Below are 15,141 nucleotides of genomic sequence, written 5' to 3'. Positions count from 1 at the left end.
TCTAAAGAGGGTCCACCTGGGCCTCCACAACTAGAGCACCCTGGGGCAGAGTTCTAACCCTTGATGTGTTCTAAAGGTGGTCACCTGGACCTGCTGTCTGGTACAGACCTACTGAAACCAGTGTCCAGTGGCCTGGAGACGTATGTAAAGAAACAGTTCACAAGTGGTTTTGTTGTCCCTGAAAACTGAGTAGGAGCCCGCATCCAGAGCCATGTAGTGTCAGTCAAGTGCACTTTAGCCAGCAGAGCACAGCAGACAGCACAACTCTGGCTTAGAGCCCCCTCAGATATGTGTAGTGTATTTGTTTAAAAATAGAGAACTTAAAGGAAATTAGTCCTGAATATTCATTGGAAGGACTGATGCCAAAGCTGAAATTCCAGTACTTTGGCCACCTAATGGAAAGAACTGACTCATTGGAAAAGACTCTGATGCTGGGAAAGATTGAAGGTGGAAGGAGAAGGGGATGACAGAGGATGAGATGGTTGGATGGCATCACCGACTCAATGGACATGAGTTTGAGTAAGCTCCGGGAGTTGGTGATGGACAGGGAGTCCTAGCGTGCTGCAGTCCATGGGGTCGCAAAGAGTCAGACACGAGTGAGTGACTGAACTGAGGGAACTTACGCTCCATGTTCTCTTTGAGAAGGGCGAGCAGACTGTGGCCAGAGCCCCTTAGGCATTTCCCCATCATCTCTGTACTTGATCGCAGGCAAAGCGGGAGGCTGCTTATGAGCATGTGTCTTAGCTGGCCTTGTCTGTCATGTTGTGAATTTAACACTTGATGCCTAAAGAAGAAATACTGGAGATGTGTGGATCCCCCAGGATCCTAGATAATTAAGATTTTACCCTTTGGTTTAACAAATAGTTATTTCTGACCAATTATAGTTTGAGAAATGGTGTGTGTGTTTAGGAAGGTGGTGGAAAGAAGGGCAGCATGAAGCAGACACACACTTTCCCGCACACATTCCAGACCATATTGGCTTTCTTCTCTATATGAATTTACTTAAAGGTATTAAATATATTATCTGTAATTCAACATATATGTTGTCACTATTTCTCAAAACATTTTAAATTTCATCCACTGTAAGAAATGTGTTTTATGTTTTAGTCCAGTATACACAAATGCATACATACTGAAACAGAAATTTCAGAAAACATTTACCCTAACTTTGTGCAGTATAATCTGATATATCCTGTTTCATTTAATAAAGAATTCTGGTTGCAGCCCACTAGGTTTATTTGACAGTCCACCCATGGGTTATTGTGCGCAGTTTGAGAAACATGCTGTTGAGTGATGCAGATAAGCAGGGTGGTCCCTGCAGGGTCATGTTTCCCCTTTTCTTCCCAGGACCTGGGTCATGAGAGGTGTTCACTTCCTGCCCGTGCAGATCTTACATGTCCCCTCGTCTTGATCATCTTATCTTGTTTCCTTTCTCTTCTCAATTTAGTATTAATCATTTTCCACTTTTATGCAGGAGACCTGGGTTAGATCCCTGGGTTGGGAAGATCCCCTGGAGAAAGGAAAGGCTACCCACTCCAGTATTCTGGCCTGGAGAATTCCATGGACTGTATAGTCCATGGGGTCACAAAAAGTCGGACATGATTGAGTGACTTTCAGTTTCACTTTCATTTTCCTGTTTGATTTATATTTTGCCTTTTTTAATGGCAAAATGTTTAAAAATTGTAACTGATGTAGAATCAGAAGTCTTATTCTGGAACAAACAAAACTATGCTGCTCTGTTGCCTTTATTAGTTTAGTAGGGAAGAAAATAATTAAACCCAGGGAAATGTCCAACATTAAGAGAGCCCTAAAAGCTTTTTAAAAAACCACTTATTCCTCTGATTTTCAAAAACATAAAATGAAATTGGTCTCTTTTTTATATTTCACTAATAACCATCACATTCTTACACTGTTTAGTATCATTTTTCTGTTTGCAATTAGAAATAGTATTTTCTATATGATGTGAATTTAAAATGTTTACAAACATTCACAGGTATGATAATTTTATATAGTCAGTATGGAAAATAGTTTTCACAGGAAACAATGTGGAAAACAGTTTTCACAGGGAACATTTATTAACATTTTTTTCAACTCTTAAAAGCATTGAAACACTTGCTATGTGTGATACAAGCAGGTCATTAATAGTTTTTTTCTCATCTCCCTCCACCTTTAGCTCTTTCCCTGAGAAGTAAAGCTGAGCATTTTGTAAGTTCAGTTCAGTTCAGTTGCTCAGTTGTGTCCGACTCTTTGCAACCCCATGGACTGTAACACGCCAGGCTTCCCTGTCCATCACCAACTCCTGGAGCTTACTTAAACTTATATCCATTGAGTCATTGATGCCATCCAACTGTCTCATCCTCTGTCGTCCCTTCTCCTCCCACCTTCAATCTTTCCCAGCATCAGGGTCTTTTCCAATGATTCAGTTCTTCACATCAGGTGGCCACCAAAGTATTGGAGCTTCAGCTTCAGTCCTTCCAATGAATATTCAGGGATGATTTCCTTTAGGATGGACTGGTTGGATGTCCTTGCAGTCCAAAGGACTCTCAATTCTTCTTCTACACCACAGTTCAAAAGCATCAATTCTTCAGCGCTCAGCTTTCTTTATAGTCCAACTCTCACATCCTTACACGAATACTGGAAAAACCATAGCTTTTCTTCCAAGGAGCAAGCGTTTTTTAATTTCATGACTGCAGTCACCATCTGCAGTGGTTTGGGAGCCCAAAAAAATAAAGTCTCTCAGTGTTTCCATTGTTTCCCCATTTATTTGCCATGAAGTGATGGGACCGGATGCCACGATCTTACTTTTCTGAATGTTCAGTTTTAAGCCAACTTTTTCACTCTCCTCTTTTGCTTTCATCAAGAGGCTTTTTAGTTTTTCTTCACTTTCTGCCATAAGGGGAGTAGGTTGAGGATTTTTTTCAGTGTACCTTCCTGCATCTTCTCTTAAGAGGTGATTTTTTTCAGGCGGGTGTTAAGGCTTTGGTATTAATATTTAGGTGTAGTGAAGAAAAACATGTAAGGTCTTTGTGAATCTGCAGTCTCATCTCTGCAGTGTGCTTACGGTTTCAACCACGTCACTTCATGGGACCTCTGTCGCTTTTGGGTAAATTGAATTATTTGTCCCAGTGCTGTGAACTAGAATATTCAGCCTTACCTGTTACATCAGTCAGCAAAGATTATGGAATTTTTTCTTTAATTGTTGTTTTATTTTTATAAAGTTACTACTCTGATATTTTCTTCTAATCTGGATAGATAGACCAGACTTAACAAGTTCATATTTTTATACTTATGTGAGAGGTTTTTAACTCGTGCTTTGTTTAAAAAAAAATTGTTAATGAACTATCCCAAATTTTATATTTTATTCCCCATTACTAAAGTTATTCCCCACACAACAAAAGAAATCAAAGGAGAAAGCTATGCTGATAAATATGTGAGCCCCCACCCCTTAAAAAATGGTGTCTTTTCTGCATAAGGTGCTGAGGTGCTGACTACACAGTTTGTACAGATACCCAAACTGGGTAGGAAAGCCCAAGAAGCTCCTAGTTCTAAAGATGTTCCAGTGGCAACGAATGCTAAAAGGGCAAGGAGACGAGCGACCTCTCCAGACACACCTGTTCCAACGGCTAAGCCACCCATGAAGAAACCTCCACAGAAACAGAGGGTAAATATAGTAAAAGGCAATCAGAATCCAAGACTCAGAAAACAGCCACAACCTGGTAAGAAACACACTTCCTATATATTTCAGCACCACAATACAGACTAATCAAGATTGCAAGATAGTATATTGACTAGTATGAGATCAGCTGAAGTCTGTTAGGTCCTTGCTGTCTTCTGTAGTTCAGACTCTGACAGGACGAGTAACTTGGTTTCCTATTGTGAATAAATTAGGAAAGTGTGAAGATTCTTGCCTTTACTAAGTAAAACCTACTTTTCAGTTTCCAGAAAGCCTGAACAGGAACAGTTTACCAGAGTTAAAGTATAAATGGTCTTTTTAAGTGACTAAATTCACAAGCAATAGCATATGGCAGTACTTTCCTGGACCATAATCAGTTATAAAAAGGAGACGGTTATAAGTCTGCCCAGAGGGAACTGTAAAGAGGTGGTTCAAAGCAGTCAGGAATCCAGAATGCTGTATTTGGTCTTAAAAGGCATTAAATTTATTTAGTTCTGCATTTGTGGAAGAGGATAACGGAATCTCTTTATGAGAGCTTCTGTGTTCCACCTGCTGGAAGCTCCTCATCACTGGAAAGTTCTCAATCACCGTGGCCTTGGCTCTTCTCCTCGCTCACACCGATCTCGTGCCCACGTTCTCTGAGTGCAGTGCAGCCCCCACCACTTGGCAAGACCTGCACCATTTACAGGGTCTTCAGTTTTGAGTCTGTTGTGCTACATGGTGCTGTTTCTTGTTTAGAAAAACCTTCATTTCCTCATACCTTTGTAATCCTATCAGTTTTCTGTCTAATCTCATGATTCTGCTTTCTCTCTTATCTCTCTTTAGATTTTTAAAAAAATCTTAGGTGGAATTCAGGGAAAGAAACTTTTGTTGATGTGATGGTATTACCGATGAGCTTGGTTTTTTCTTTCCTCTTTTTTTTCTTTTAGTTTTCAAGTGCACCTCACTGCAGCAAAACCCATGCCCCCCACATTGGAGGCACGGAGTCTTAACCACTGGACCTATAGGGAAGTCCCTTTCCTCAGTTTGTTCAAAGTTGTTTATGACTGAAGATGTTCTGAAATCTCATCACTGTACAGCCTATAGAGAGTCTGCTTGTCGCCCCAGGCGGTCACAAGGTAGTCTCCCCAGGGCTCCACGTCTCTCCCTTGCCGTTTCCCTGTGCCGGGCTCCCACACTCCGCACCTGGGGTCACTGCTGTGCGTCACCTGTGCTCAGCTCAGTCACATGGAGGCGTTTTCTGGGGCTCTGATCTGCACTCATCTCTCTGTTCTTTCAGTTCCTTTTGGGCTTTTGAGAACATTAAAGAATTGCATTCATACTCTTCCAGTTATCTAGTGTGACTTGGTCCTGTCTTTCCAATTAGTTTGTAAACAGGATGAGCATAGACACATACGTAATGCATTGTATTCTTTGCCATGTCATTAGAATTCCTTGTGCTGAACTGGCCTCCAGATACTTGCAGGCTAGTCCATTAGTGGGAGGAGGTATATGATGTCATTGGCAGAAAATGCAAAGTTTTCACAATATGCATTCAGGAAAAGGCTGACTTATATTGCAAATGTCTGTATACATTGTGCAGCCATATTCCAAGTTAAAACTGTAAGATTACCACCTTTTAAATAATGTCTTAATTTTTCTTTTATGTCTTAATCTGCTTCATTTCTTTTACTTGAAATATTAGAGTTTAAGAAGGCTCAGTCATTTTGTTACTGAAACGAATAGTTTTCTGTCCTTTTTAAAGTTTTCAATATAGTTTTTATTTATTGAAATCTCTATTTTTATAATTCATTTGGCATCTTCTTATCTATATTTCTTAAAAGAGATAAACAGTATTGTATTTTTAATGAATTGAAAACCTCTAACAAGTCAGTACTTAAGTGATTTACTTGAAATGCTGCTGCTAAGTCGCTTCAGTCGTGTCCGACTCTGTGCGACCCCATAGACGGCAGCCCACCAGGCTCCCCCGTCCCTGGGATTCTCCAGGCAAGAACACTGGAGTGGGTTGCCATTTCCTTCTCCAGTGCATGAAAGGGAAAAGGGAAAGTGACATGACTCTTAGCGACCCCATGGACTACAGCCTTCCGTCCATGGGATTTTCCAGGCAAGAGTACTGGAGTGGTTGCCAGTGCCTTCTCTGTTACCTGAAATGACACGTATTTATTAAAATGAACTCTTTCGCTTGATTCTATCCAGAATGACACTCGGTGTAAGAGCCATGGTATTAAAGGGTAGAATGAACTGTCAGCACATACATCGATCCTAAAATGGATTTCGTGTTTCCAGTACACCCAGGGAGTTCATGAGACAGCTCTCTGGGTCACTTTCTCCCACCTCACTCCCTTGGAGCTTTATATGTTAAATAAAAACTGGGCAGTGCTTGATTAATTCCACCCTCCTCACCATACACACACTCTCATCTTTTTGTTTGATGACCTCATAAGCCAGAGTTTCCGCTATAAATGTATTGTCACTGGCCTTTGGAGACAGGTTGGTAATTCATGTCGGACCTGCTATTTCTAGTTATAAAGAGGGGCACAGTTGGCTTTTCTGTCCATCTAGCCACCTGCTACAGGGACTCACTGCCTGGTACTGTTGTGAGCTTTGTCCTTTGTGGTAACCACTTTTAAGAAGGCTGAGAAGGCAAGTAAACCACCTGAGCGTGTGTTTTCTGACCAAAGGCACATGGGGAGAGTTGACTACCTGCTGAAAGAATTATCAGTAGATGAGGAGATTTGCTTTTTTGCAGAGTAGAGGGGAAATGTTTTCAATGTAAAAACTGAAGTTTTAAAACTTGAAGTTAATTGGTCATTCAGAATATTCTTAAAACAGTTCTCATGTTTTATTCTTATCATAACATTATATTTAAACATCAGTATGGTTAAAATCGTCTCTATTTTGAACTTAGGTGATTTTTGTAGTAACTTGTAAAATAATTTCTAAGGAAGTATATTAACATTCTATAATATACACTTTAAACTTAGAAACTCTTAGATTCTCACTAGACTGTAAGCCCTCTGAAGGCAGAAGTCTTGTTTTCTTGTTTTGAGGGTGGTTGGTTTTTTATTTTTTTGTCTTTGTCTTATTTCTCTAGCTGAGCAATATGCCTTGGTTGTAGATCAGTACATGCAGTTTCAAAGGGTGATTTTTTTTTAAATTAATATGCATACTCCTTAGGACTGGTTCTTCTGGTAAACACATTATAAAGCCTCAGGGAACTGGACAAGACCTCAGTCTGATAATAAAAACTTAATACAAACTTTGCAACATACCAAGAGGTTTTTCTTAAATACATCCCCTTAACTGTTGACTTTCATTGAGCCATAGTAATACAACAAAGAATTAGTTCTATGGAAATCAAATGTTATATATCTTTTTTTTCTTTTACACTGAAGCCAAAGGAGAAACTGCTTTACAGCTTCAATCAGAAATTTCCAGTGGTCAAGATGTTATTAGCATAAATACAGCCCAACCAGAACATGTCACGGTGGCCCCAAAAGCCCCGACTGAAACCTCTGTTGTCGGCTGTGACTCCCAGGCCCTTAACATGCTGGCCGACCTGGCTCTGAGTGCTGCTACCTCTAGCACGACATCCCCCGAGCCCAGAAACCTCTCCGGCTCCCTGGAGCCGCCGCAAAACAGTGTTCTGCTTTCTAAAGAACAGCCTTTGCGTGGGACATCAGACCACGAATACCACAGAGGAGTTAAAAGTCAGAAAGGTGGGCCGTCACCCAAGCCGTCCTCTGACCAGAGTAGGCTGTCATCAGACCCCACAGTCAGCCCAGAGGAAGAGAGCGTGGGTCCTGGCAGTTGGGCGCCTGCAGAAGCCCAGCCAGCACTTCCCAAGGAGATCCACGAGAGTTCCGATGCAAGCCAGAGCTCTTTCGTGGCTGCGGAGCATTCCTACGCCCTGCTCCTCGTAGAACATTCAAAGAGGGGGAGCCCAGCCCTGGCCTTTGCCAAGACCAGCACCAAAGGCTCTGACATGGGGACCCCTGTGGGGAAGGTGATACCCTTCCTGCGCACAAAGATGAAGTCCCCGCTACAGAAGCTCTCCATGGCCCTGGCCTTCAGGCACAGGGGCAGGTTGCTGCCCACTGGCACGCAGGACTTCCGCTGCTCCTCACACACCGTATTCTGCTGTGACGGCTCCTTTAAGGTCACGTTCACATGTGAAGCAGATTACTCTTTCAGCTTAGACAGCAAGTACACCAACAACCCTCTGGAGAAGACTGTGGTCAGAGCACTGCATGGGTGAGTAGGGGCGACATTGGGTAGATACCTCGATGTAGGGAGAAGGGATACTGTGCTCATTCTGAGGAGGGAGAAAAAAGGGTGTAAAATCCAGTAAATGGGGAGTAATACTGAGCAGTGGATCATTGAGATGCTCCTTCATGAGTCTTTCTGGTCCTTGAATTGTAATCTGTAAATAAGATCTTGGTGGAAAATAGTGAGGTAAAGGAATAATGCTTTGCAGACTGAATCCCAGAAGAAACATTTAAAGAATTACCTGGGGACTTCCCTGGTGGTCCAGTGGCTGAGATTCCTCCTTCCCCAAGCAGGATTAGGATTAGGTTCAATCCCTAGTCAGGGAACTAGATCCCATGTGCTTCAACTAAGACCCAGTGCAGCCACATAAGTAAATAATTTAAAAAACAAAACTTGTAGCTTGTCAAGTTGGTCACATTGCTGTGAGTGAGCATGTTTACATGGGGTTTTTCTAGAAATTTCCTTAGGGATCAAGGCAGAATAGCGGAGAGCTAAGAGCACTGGCTTTGGAGCATGGACCAGCCTCGGTGTTGAGTCAAGGCTCCCCCAGCTCTCAGAACAGCATTTCTGGCCCTTCCTGATACTCAACCCGGGAGCTCACTGAACTGTGGGTTCTGACTCTGTTTGGGGTAGGGCCTGAGAGTCTACATTTCTCTCCAGTGTCCAGATGACACCTGCGAAGGGTGACAGTCTGTGGGCAATGTTTTTAACATGAGTTTAATAATAGCCATGTATGAGGGTTTGCATGGTGACAGGCTGGTATTGAACAGTGACTATCACTGTTAGCAGTGAGCATTGGCCTGTGACCTTAGCACCTAGCAGGGGGATGATGCTTGTGCGAGGCCCTGAATTCCTTCGGACTCCTCTCGCTCCAGGACCAGCTCACACCTAAGAGCCTGCATTTGCTCAAGAGGGTCACTTCCTTCCCCTGAACCCTGCTTCACTGAAGCCCCACTCTGTAACCCCTCTGACTCACTGCACTCGCTCTGCTGTTCTTTGGCCTGGCACATGGCCAGAAGTGTGTTCTGTCTCCCTTCTGGTTTCAGGAGAGTCTTCAAAGCTTGGATCTGAAAATAGTGCAGTTCTGTTGAACTGCCTGACTACTTTAATCTTCAGACTTCCCAACTGTTAGACATGTAGAATTAGAAAAGAAATGAGTTGGCCAGACTTCCCAGAAGCCAAGAGATGAGGATTTGGGAAGTCACTGAAGCCATTATTCACATAAGGTATCTGTTTTGTCCCAGGAGAACTCGCATTGAATTTGGGGAGAGCCCCAGGCTCAGAACGGAAAGGCCTATGTTCTGATCATGGTTCTTGCATTCACAGAGTTTGTGTTTGGAAAGAAGTCACTTAAAACTCTGATTTCCAGCTCCTTGCTCTGTCTCTGTAAAAAGAAGGGATGAGATGCATTGTAATTATTTGTTAATTAACTTCATTTTTGTCTTATTTTTATTTCATGCTCATGTAATTTTTGGAGAAGGCCATGGCAATCCACTCCAATACTCTTGCCTGGAAAATCCCATGGGCGGAGGATCCTGGTAGGCTGCCATCTATGGGGTCGCAGAGAGTGGACACGACTGAAGCAACTTAGCAGCAGCAGCATGTAATTTTAAAAGAAAACTGAACATAAAAACTAAGGTTAATGATGAAGGCACTTGCTTTATGATATGACAGTCATCTAAAAGAGTCATCTTCAACTATTTTCATTTGTTCCTTCTTTAAACCCTCAGGCCCTGGAATACTGATTTACCAGATAACGTGGAAGAGGTGAAGCTTCTGCTGCATATGTGGGTGGCTCTGTTTTATAGCAGACAGAACAAAGTTGTGCGGTCATCCCGGAAAGTCGTTGAACACAGCAACCCAGCAAAATACGTGTCCATAAATAGCACACTAGAGTCATTTGAGTTTGGTGAAATCGAGGAGCCCTCCAGAGTAGAGAGGTTCTCCGTAGACCCTCTGGTGGAGGCCAGTGAGGCTCCCAGAGGCCATGCAGCTGAGGTGTCCTGCCCTGACGCTGACCCCCTGCGTCCTTTCACAAAGCCGTCTCCTGTGAGAGGCCTGGAGCTCTGGGTGCAGAATGAACAGAAAGAAATGTTTGCAACAGTGGGTCACCAGGAAAGCCCAGAAAGCCAGAATTTCATCTGTTCTTATAATAATGAGGTCAGTAAAGCTGAATACTAAAAATGCTGGTATTACTTTTGAAGAAATTTTTTTGTACATAAAATCACTTTCAAAACAAGGCACTGATTTCTTTTAGGAAAGTGGATTCTCTGTGTACAGGATTATAATGCCAGAAACTTAAGTTTTCAAACTCCACGTTGTCTGCTGTTGGAGCTTATCTACCATCCTGATTGAAGAAATGAAAATAGGAAAAGAATCGTAAGGGTCAGATGATCTAGGAGCCAGCCATAATTATGTAGCTTTTTAGTAGTGTGATTTGGGGCCAATTACTTATTCTCTCTGAGCTGAATAATACTTACTGTGTCTTACCTAGAATAGTGTTTATTGGAGCTTTTGTGTGTGTATTTTAAAAAAATCTCTCTCTCGGGTGTATTTTAAGCCTATGTAAGAAGAGAGGGATTTGCTTGGTCTCTGCCCTGTGAAGATTCAAAAGGACAGAGCTAGCTAAAATCGTTCTTTGTCTGTTCTTCCCATGTGTAAATTTTTTAAAAATTATGTATTTTAGACTCTCGGTTTTTTTATTTATTTATTTTGCTTTAATCATTTCAGATAATTAGGGGGAAAGCTGAACAAGAGTCATCAGGTAAACTGGAGACTTCCAATCTTGTGCTTCCTTGCATTGGAAACACTCAAGCTAATGGACCTTCTATTCCTGGTGAAGATGAAACCTTTGAGCCTCTTGATAACACACAAGTGACCTCTTATAATGATACTGCCCCACAAACCACATTTGCCAAGACTTATGATGAGATCAACAGTCCATCAATGATTTGTCAGAAGTCTGTGTATAGCACCCTTGAGAGCAAAGTTGATATTTTTCATGCACAAAGGGAAACAGAAGCAGATGCTCTGCAGGGCCTTACCCAGTGTAGCAGCCCCATAAACAAAGAATGTCAGCCATTGTTGGAGGGGAAGGGTGATATGGGGTATGTGATGATTAATCTGGAACCAGTTACACTCACTTTGGAAAAAAGTGCCTACATGCCAGTACAGACAGAAGCTGTCAACAGAGCTGACAAACCAACAGCCTTTAACGTGGAGTTGACTAAACAGGTGTCACCTGCTGCAAGCCTTAGACATCCTGTGTCCACATTTGAAAAGTCACAGATGCAGGGCCTTGGGGAAAACCCCTCACTGGCGGTGTCAGGACCAAAGGGCACTCAGTACCTCCATGCCTCCTCAGTGCGTAGAGAGACACTTGCTGAAGAAACATGTTCCTTACAGAAGGGACAGGCTGTGGCAGGCTCACCTTCACCATCTGATAATCCCATGGTAATGGAAGCATTACCATTGGCTAAAAGTCCAAATTACTTGTTACCCAGAGAAGAAATGAAACTCTCTCAAGAATTCCTTCTCCCCACACAGAATCTCTTGAGCATCTCTTCAGAAGAAATAATAGAGCCGTCCCAGGTTGAAGTGGTTCCTTCGTCAGCCTCTGCCCCCTTGGGAAAAAAGGATTCCCTTAACTGCATCACATCACTAAGGAATACTCTGTGTGGCTCTTCAGAACTAAAGAAGGACAAGAGTGGTCTGAACAGTGAAAATATTAGTATTCAATCATTTAATTCCACATTTACCAAAGAAGCAGGCCTGTCTGTGAATGGAGAGGAGGTCAGCCTCAAGGTATCAGAGGAGGATTCCAACCTTGACCTCACTCTCACCCTATCACCACCCACGAGTCCTAGGGAAGAAGCGCCCACTGGTGAAGTGGAGCAACTGCGGGAGGCCCCGCTACCCTGCATAGACCTTCAGGAGATGGCAGAGGAAATACTCGTGCCTGCAGAGGTTCCTTTCATAGAAAACAGAGACGTGAACTCTGCTGCTAACACGTCTGTGAAACCAGCAGAAAACAAAGAGGGAAAAGGTGATCATTTACAGACAGTGGCTTTCATACTTTCTAAAGAAACGTGTACCCTTGAGGTTGCGGAGGAAGTTCACCTTGCCTCTGACTTCCCATTTGGTTCCTTGATTGAAGAAGTGTCACCAGCTTCCAGCCCTGACCCCCAGGCACCAGTGGAAGAAGCACCACCAGCTCAGGCCACATCTCCATGTGGTCTGAAACAGTGTGACGCGCTTGGTGAGAAAAGCACCAGCCTCTCCAAGGTCGAGTCAGGAGATTTGGCCATAACAGAAAAGGAAAGTTCTCTTGTTACTGCCACCCATCCAGTGGAACAGGATAACTCAGCTCAGGTACAGCAGATGCAGCTTTCTGCTGAAACACCTCTACAATTACAGAACCGCGCAGGAAGAAAAGGTAGATTCTTAATCCTTCCTGGTGACGTCACTCAGGAAACTGGCCAGAGTAAATGTGGGGAGGGCTTCTCCCTCTCAGGAAAGGGGCCGGACTGCGATGGCACGGTAACCCAGCCTGCCTGCACTGCCACCTACGGAGGTTCTCTTGAAAACCTGGTATCGTCAGGATACCCATTGCAGCCCATGGGTGTGGAGACCTGCAGCCCCCACCCACATCATCGTGTCCTGGAGACCAGTGAGCCTTTCAGTCCTGCAGAGATCCCTGAAAACAAGTCTGCTGACATGTTTGTTTCTACAGCCACACCAGGTGCTGTGGTGACCAGCACTCAGAGCCTTCCTGAAGATGTTTTGAGCAGTGATGTGAAAACACACGAATGCTGTTACATCCTGGTTAAGTCCTTGCGCTCTGACCCAGTTGCTGGAGCTGAGGGTGTGCAGACCCACAGGCAACCAGAGTTCCCCAAGCCTGCACTCCCCTCGGGTGGGGCCACCGCAGCCCACAGCACAGGCCCCAGCAACACGGGGACAGGGTTCCCGACACAGGAAGTCCCGGTTGTCAGGATGACCCATCTGCTCGACAGTGAGGATAGTGGAGCCGAGTTACAGGGAAGAGCCGTGGATCCAGGAGGTGCCAGCCCCCAGGTGCTCACCAGCTCCCCACAAGGCAGACAGGAGCCAACCTGTCTGCTGCAGGAAGGGTCGCCATGTGCAGTATGGGATCTGCTCCGTGGTGGACTTCTCCCCACGTACCTGCAGGCTGATGCTCACCCAGGTACTGCAGCCCATGGCGAGAGTGCCAGTCCAGAGCCCAATGTGTCCTTTGCTCCCCGATCTGGTGCACCTCCCATTGGTGGGGTCTCCGAAGAGCAGCTGCAACGTGTGAGTGTGGGCGAGGCAGGCACAGGCGGAGGCATGGGTGTGGGTGTGCTCTCTGACATCTACTATGAACCCCTGTCTGGAGACTCAGATCAGGACTCTGTGGGTGAGTATGGACACCCCAGATACAACACAGAAGAGTCCCGTGCTTCACAATATGGCCACACTGGGAAAAGAGAAGGTGCATCCAAAGACAGTCACGACTCTTTCCTGAGCCTGAACACCAGTGATCACCACGACTGGGGCTACGCGAGCCAGGCTCCAGGGCTGGAGACCAGCATTCCTCCCAGAAGTTGGCTGGGTGGACTGAAGAAGGAAGCTACGTGTGTGCCCTGTTACGTCCAAATCCGAGATGTCTGCGGGGTCCCCAGGAGCTACGCCAACTTCACCGTGACCAGAGAGCTCAGAGACACCCCAAGAACCCTGCACGGCTTGAGGCGGCGCCCCAGGGGCATGGCCCCGTGTGGCTTGCTCAGCTCCTGGATGGACACCTGGCAGAGAACCGACGACCTCACCCAGAACACTTTAGACTTGGAGCACCTGCGTTTTGCGCACAAACTGAAACAAATTGTGAAGATGGGAGCCGCTCAGCATTCTGCCCTCTTCCCCAGTGCCTTTCCAAAGGAGCCCCCATCCCAGGTCACCACCGGGGCTTTTCCTGGGACCCCAATGCCCGCATGCCTGGGGCTGCCTCCCGCCTCCCGAAGCAGGAGTCCTCTTGTGGTGACAGTCGTGCATCAGATGCCCAACCATGTGGACCGCTCCTCCTCCTGGAAGAAGAGGTGTGGCCATGGTAGAAATCACCTCACAAACTCAGACCAGAATCAGACCGCCTCCTTCCACCTCCACAAGCTGAAATACAACAGTACATTGAAAGACTCGCGCAATGACATCGCTGTCATTCTCAGCGAGTATGCCGAGTTCAACAAGGTGATGCTGAGCAGCCGCCAGGTGGTCCAGGACACAGAACCGCCTGTGGCTTTGGGAGCGGCCATGCCCCGCGAGCTCTGTGTCTGCGGCCCACAGCCCACCTCCTATGAGGACCTGGTGGCCGACCTGTGCTCCAGCCTGCGCGTCAAGCTGGAGCGAGTGGTGAGGGAGGCGTGTTCCAGCAACTTCCTCTTCTACCTCATGGAGACTGAAGACAAGTCCTTCTTTGTCAGAACAAAGGTAAGGTGCCAGATTTTTCCTACAGTTTTTATTACTTTGATTGCAGGTCCAAGTTTTTTTTTTTTTTAATAATACAGCATTCTCAGCTTCAGAAAGAAGCCACAATGTGGTATATCTTCTCAGCTCAGTCTTTCCGTGTCCCTGAGGCCGCTACAGAGCAGGGCAAGGTCCTATGTGCCTGCCTCCTGGGGGTCCTTCCCGTGTTGCCCTGGTCACTGAGCAGCTCCTGACCTGAGGAGGCTCCCCAAAGAGTAGACAGTAGAGAGGGCCTCCCAGAGCATAGTGGTCACCATCGGGTCAAAGGATCACACAGCAGCACTGAGACGACCACCCTAGGCACCTGGAAGGCGCTGAAAAGTGCTTCTGAAAGAGCAGCCGTGCTGTAGAGAGCATTTTCCCACCTCCACCGCCCGGAGGGTGGCTAAGTGAGGAAGAGCAGCCTCACGAAGCTCCCCAGGTGGCTGAGCCAGAGATGGTCTCCTGGGAGATGCTGATGGCTCCAATTTTGTATCATTTAAATATGATTTTTAAGTATTTATTTTTTCCAAATTTGTGAAATCTGTTCTGTGTAACTGGTATTTTTCCCGACCAAGGTTTCTTTTGCTGTCCATGGTTTTTGACAGATGGCTGCCAGATGTGGTCTCCTCCACCGCCATCATTGCTCCCATTTCACGCCATTTTGGGAAGCAGTTTTGTTGAAAAAAATACAGCATGAAATG

At 45.2% G+C, this 15,141-nt stretch overlaps 1 protein-coding gene across 7 annotated transcripts in view; it reads left to right on the top strand.

Moving 5' to 3' along the window:
* TASOR2 (transcription activation suppressor family member 2) overlaps window positions 1-15,141 on the top strand; it is a 65,872-nt gene that overhangs the window by 45,410 nt on the left and 5,321 nt on the right. For 5 of the 7 annotated variants that reach the window (XM_010811316.4, XM_010811314.4, XM_059892950.1 and 2 more), the window contains 5 exons: window positions 3,474-3,716; window positions 4,603-4,791; window positions 7,069-7,927; window positions 9,673-10,102; window positions 10,673-14,422. In XM_010811316.4, the coding sequence (XP_010809618.2) occupies window positions 3,474-3,716; window positions 4,603-4,791; window positions 7,069-7,927; window positions 9,673-10,102; window positions 10,673-14,422 (5,471 nt within the window). The remainder of the gene's footprint in view (window positions 1-3,473; window positions 3,717-4,602; window positions 4,792-7,068; window positions 7,928-9,672; window positions 10,103-10,672; window positions 14,423-15,141) is intronic. The other 2 variants (XM_010811317.4, XM_010811318.4) reach the window with 2 other exon arrangements.

The sequence above is a fragment of the Bos taurus genome, chromosome 13 (genome assembly GCF_002263795.3).
Source record: "Bos taurus isolate L1 Dominette 01449 registration number 42190680 breed Hereford chromosome 13, ARS-UCD2.0, whole genome shotgun sequence".
Taxonomy (NCBI): Eukaryota; Metazoa; Chordata; class Mammalia; order Artiodactyla; family Bovidae; genus Bos; species Bos taurus.
The sequence above is the reverse complement of the archived record's forward strand: the minus strand, read 5'-3'. Positions and strand labels throughout refer to the sequence as shown.